The sequence below is a fragment of the Myotis davidii genome, unplaced genomic scaffold (assembly GCF_000327345.1).
Source record: "Myotis davidii unplaced genomic scaffold, ASM32734v1 scaffold1226, whole genome shotgun sequence".
In the NCBI taxonomy this organism is placed as follows: domain Eukaryota; kingdom Metazoa; phylum Chordata; class Mammalia; order Chiroptera; family Vespertilionidae; genus Myotis; species Myotis davidii.
This window is the reverse complement of record NW_006297390.1, coordinates 279,051-284,046: the sequence shown is the minus strand read 5'-3', so window position 1 is coordinate 284,046 and position 4,996 is coordinate 279,051. Positions and strand designations below refer to the sequence as shown.

At 53.9% G+C, this 4,996-nt stretch overlaps 1 protein-coding gene across 1 annotated transcript in view; it reads right to left on the bottom strand.

Annotated features, from left to right (window-relative positions):
• The window catches only part of HSD17B3 (hydroxysteroid (17-beta) dehydrogenase 3), a gene marked incomplete at its 3' end in the record, with an annotated part of 22,810 nt that overhangs the window by 728 nt on the left and 17,086 nt on the right, over positions 1 to 4,996 (bottom strand). The window contains exons 6-8 of the mRNA XM_006773172.2: positions 4,345 to 4,380; positions 1,199 to 1,233; positions 6 to 42 (exon numbers count right to left, since the gene is read on the bottom strand). Of these exons, the coding sequence (XP_006773235.2) occupies positions 6 to 42; positions 1,199 to 1,233; positions 4,345 to 4,380 (108 nt within the window). The remainder of the gene's footprint in view (positions 1 to 5; positions 43 to 1,198; positions 1,234 to 4,344; positions 4,381 to 4,996) is intronic.

Below are 4,996 nucleotides of genomic sequence, written 5' to 3'. Positions count from 1 at the left end.
AGGGCCACCCCGGAAGAAATGTTCAGGATGAGCCCTTTCCTCCTAAAAGGCAAAGAAGCAACGTTTCAGGGGCTGTGCTGCCTGGGGGCTCCGTGAGAAGGAAGAAACCAAGGGGCTCGTGTGAGCGCCGGGGAACCCCTCTCTGCTTCCCTCAGGGCCACGGCCCACAATGGTGACCCTGGGCAGTCAGTGGGCATCAGGACTTGCGACCGGGAACGGGTTCTGCTGCACAAGGGTTCCCCACCGAAACGCAGGAACCCACTGAGCGCAGACAGGAGGGGAGGGCATGGGTCGGCCTCGAGCACGGGCACAGGCGCTCAGGACCCTTCTGCCCATGAGAATGACCCACAACAAGGCAGATGCCATCAGTCTTGGGTGGAACTGGATGGCCCATCACCTGCTCACACAGGCGTCCTCACAAGTCCCGGGGTTCCCTAAGTGCCCTTTGGAAATGTAATCTCTTTAATCCACCCCAATGAGATGGGTTTGCTCCAGAAAAACCACAAAACTGCACATTAGAATAGCAGGGCCAGCCTCGCTTCCTCGAGGGAGGACAAAGCCATCGGCCACTTACTGTTCATGAACACGGCCTGAGACCGGCTCCCGTGGGTGCGTGAGACCGGCTCCCGTGGGTGCGTGAGACCGGCTCCCGTAGGTGCCTGAGACCGGCTCCCATGGTGTGTGAGACCAGCTCCCGTGGGTGTGTGAGACCGGCTCCCGTGGGTGCGTGAGACCGGCTCCCGTGGGTGGGTAACAGGGTGATAAAGACGTGGCATAAATGGAGGCACTGATGGGGTACTGATGGGGTGCTGGTGGGGTGCTGATTTTTACCACTAAACTGGAGTATTCATTCTGACAACAGCTGAAATTTATAATAACGAAGAGATGGTCTTGGTCTCAGGCCAACTTCTGAAGTTTCTTTTATGCTTAACGTAAGTTAATTTTTTACTACAATGTGTGCTGAATCCGCTATTCTCTTCCTTCCTCCAGTGTATGTTACACTTGACCTTCGATATGCTTGTGTGTTGCAAAGCTGGCGGGGCAGAATGTTATTTCCCCTGTAAAGCCCATGTCCTGTCATCACAGTGTTATCACCTGTTAAAGCCGCAGCCAGAGGCGCCCCAGCCCCAGCCTCCACACCCGCCGCCGGCCAGGCCAGGGAGCCCGTGCGCGCCACCGTTTCAAAGAAAGGCCTTACCTTGCCTCCATGTGCTTCAGAATTAGCTGGGTCATCTACAAGAGAAGGTCAACGTTAAGCCTTGACAATAGCAATGGGGGTGCAACTTGGGGGAGTGGGTGTGGGAGGGAGCTGGGGAACTGCCTAATCTCCTCAGATGGCCACACGCATTGGAGGTCATTCTGGCAACACTAGAGTCAGGCCAGAACCTACAGGACGCAACTCAGAAAATGGCCAACTGCTCAGAGGCCTCTGGTTTCTCCTGTTAAAGCTCCAGTCTTCCTGCAAAACGAGGGCAGTGAAAAATTACGGTAATTGTCCTGGTGTGGGGTCAGCACTGAGGGTCCCGGATACCCTCTACCCCAGGAGACAGGCAAGCGGAGGCTGCTCGTCACAAGCCTCAGCTGTGAGTTAGGATTGGGGGGCGTCAGGACATCACGCAGGTGACCATGAGTGTCACAAGTACCAGGGAGGACACCTGTCAATCCAACAGCGGCCACATAAGCAACCTGCAGTGGTCTGTGCTAGCTCCCCAGACAGACATGTCTGTCTGTCTGTCTGTCAGAATTACAACTGTATTGGGACGTCCCTTCCCCCTCCCAACCTTCTGCCCCCAAAAGAGGTCTTTCCTGCAACTTCCGGAGCTTAAACATCCCGTTAAAGAGCTTTTCACTTCGTAATTGTAAGGCACGCGTTTTAAGAATTAAGGAGGCGGCAACTGTGTGGACTAACGGGTTCTCAAACGTACATCCAAGTGGACGGGGGTCCTGTCTGGGGAGCAGGTTTGAGACAGAGAGAAACCGAACGGGTGGGGCAAGGCAGAGAAATCAAAAGGCCCGGGGCCAGAAGACTAGCTCTGCCAGTCTCTGCACGTGGCCTGGTGTTATGCCCAGATTTCAAGATCCCCCAAGACAGACCACCAGGGAGCCGAGTCCAATGCAAAAGCATAGAGTCTTTTATTCAAGCCCGGGCTTGGTCCCCCTCTGCCTCCATTACTGGATGCGAGAGAGAGCCCCAAGTCCCAAGAGAACAAAGAATTTATAGGGGTTGGGGAAGGGGGTGGAGGCACTTGGTCGATTCCGGTTGGTTGAGTGAGGGCCGGGGGCTAGTTTCCCTTGCTTTCCCATTGGCTGAGATAAGGGCAGGCTGAGTAACTGATACATTCTGTGGCTTGCCTGGGAGAGGAGTTAGGGACACAGCTATCAGTTCCGTTCTGTTCTTTTACTATCAGTTCCGTTCTGTCCTTTTGTTAGGGACACAGCTATCAGTTCTGTTCTGTCCCTTCACTGGGAGCCCCAGGAACTCCGGGGGGCGGGGGGGTACTCTGTCCTTGCCACGCCCTATCTGCGGGGCCTCCAGAGCGTGGTGGGGGGTGGTCCCTAGAACCTACAGGACTGCCTCCTGAAACCCTGGGTTTGAAGGGAGGTGAGAAAAGGATGAGGGCTAGATTGTCATCACACTTCCTTGGCTTTTCCAACGTCACTGAGGGGCACGCCAGCATGTCCTCAAAGTCTCCCAGCTGAATGCTCCCTCACGGGGGGAGTAATCCCGGGTAGAGAGAGGACGTCGGGTTTGTGAGTCTCTGTCACAAAGCTCCCACTATTTAGTCTCTGGTCTCACCTTCCTTTTGCCCACAAGCTCATCTCCCATCCCTGCCCTGACAGGGGCCTCTCCTGTTCCCAGACGGCTCCTGTGGGATAATTAAGGGATACTTGTCATGCCTCCCACCAGCGTGGACAGCTGGGGTGGCATGCTTATAAGCTAACCTCCGTGTGTTTTCTCTGTTATTTAGGGAAGTTAGTGTCTAACAATATATAAAATAATTGTTTAGCAAATCAAAACATTCCTCTGCTAAAGGAGTCGGGCTTATCAAATCGATCTGGGAAGCCCCGTGATCAAATGGACCAGGAGTGAGAGATCCACGTGTCAAATAATGTGAAAGATTTTAGTGATAAGACTACCGACAATAGTTGGAAATATAAAACTTACAATTACATCAGCTGGGAGTTTGAAAAGCTATTGATTGCTCGGCCTAAAAGAATGGGTGTACCAATGAACACTGGGCAGGCTACGTAAAATACCACCATGCTTACAGAAAAACAATCAATGATAAAAACAATTTTTGTCAGCCCAACTTATCCACCTGAAAAAAAAAAAAAATTGGGGCTCTACTCAGCATCCATCCCCTCCCCTTAGGTCGAGAGCAGCTGATTCTCCTGTGGGAAAGCTGTCCTCCACGGCCAGTCCACGTCCTCAAGATGAGACTGAGCCTCCTGCTGCTCCCCAGCCAGGGTCTGGACCCATGAACCCAGGGGTCACACCTGGCTCCCTGCTGCGGTTCCACGAGGCCTGGGGAATGGCCACAGGGCGCCAGGCGCAGTTGTGAACTCTGTGGCCTGAGCCAGGCTCTGGCTGTGGGGTCAGGGGGTGGCTCAGAGCCCAGGGTTCACTCACAGGCCATTCAGAGGAGAGAAGCCCGTGTTCTCACAGAAGTGCCATCCGCTCAGCAGGCGGCAGCTCCTTCCCCAACCACCTGCCCAGGAGGGCCCTTCCCCCGCTCTCTCCAGGGCACAGTCAGCTCAGCTCTGCGTCAGCCGTGCCTACAGACGCTTGTGCAGAACAGCACCCGACACGACACAGTGCCACACTTTCGAGCAGATGAGGAATCTGAGGTTCCAGGGAGTTAAACAGCACGCCCAGCGCTGCCCAGCCAGCTAGTGGCTGAGCTGGAGTCAGAGATACATGAACTCCAATTGGCAAAGTACTTATGGAACAAGAGTCCATAAAATCATGCCTGCCCTCTGTCTTTTTCTCCAACAGAGCGACTTTTCCTCTATTTACTAGGATAAAATCAGAGGAAAGTATTAAATTTTTTAAAAAGCCACCCTGGAATCCAGAATCAGTTTCAGCAGCGTCAGGTCTGATATGCTCTGACATGTGGCAGAACTGGAGGCAGAAATAGGCCCCAAACACTAGGGAGCATGAATCCCTCCCTGCGCTTGGTGAGAACAGAACCAGAGAACGGAAAGGCCACGCGTGGGCCTCGCAGTCAAATGCAGTTCGAGTCCAGAGAGTCCCCTCCACAGGGAAGGGCCGGGCGTCCTGTGTTGCCACATACCGGGAGCTGCTCCATGTTAATGCGTTCGGCACATACACTGATCACGTACCTTCACTACCGATGTGATGTTACAGTGGATGAGGCTCTGGAATAAACAACCATAACCACAAATCAGCTGAGACGTTCTCTTGACATGCAGTCGGTGCTAACGAAACATCAAGTGGGCGGAGGCACGCGTCTGAGCTGTTCCCTCACTCGCTCAGCCGGCACATCCGGCTCCTCCTGGAAGTTCAGGAAGCCTGCGCTAGGACTGGGAAACAGCTGCTGTCCGTACTGTGCTTCTGGGCAGTGTGATCTTGAACAGAAGTCAATTACGAAGAGTTTCCTCAAAAATTTAAAGAGGAATGTGGACACAGTTTTTCCAAGGGAGCGGTTACTCCCCAGCTGGAGGAAGGGGGCAGCGTGCGTGGGCCTGGGGGACAAGGGCAGCGAGAGCAGAAAGGCCAGTGGCTGTATAATAAGGCGGACGCTCCGGGCTACAGAGGCCAGATAAAGAAACTAGTAGATGCCAAAACCGGTTTGGCTCAGTGGATAGAGCGTCGGCCTGCGGACTGAAAGGTCCCAGGTTCGATTCCGGTCAAGGGCATGTACGTGGGTTGCGGGCACATCCCCAGTGGGAGGTGTGCAGGAGGCAGCTGATCGATGTTTCTCTCTCATCGATGTTTCTAACTCTCTATCTCTCTCCCTTCCTCTCTGTAAGA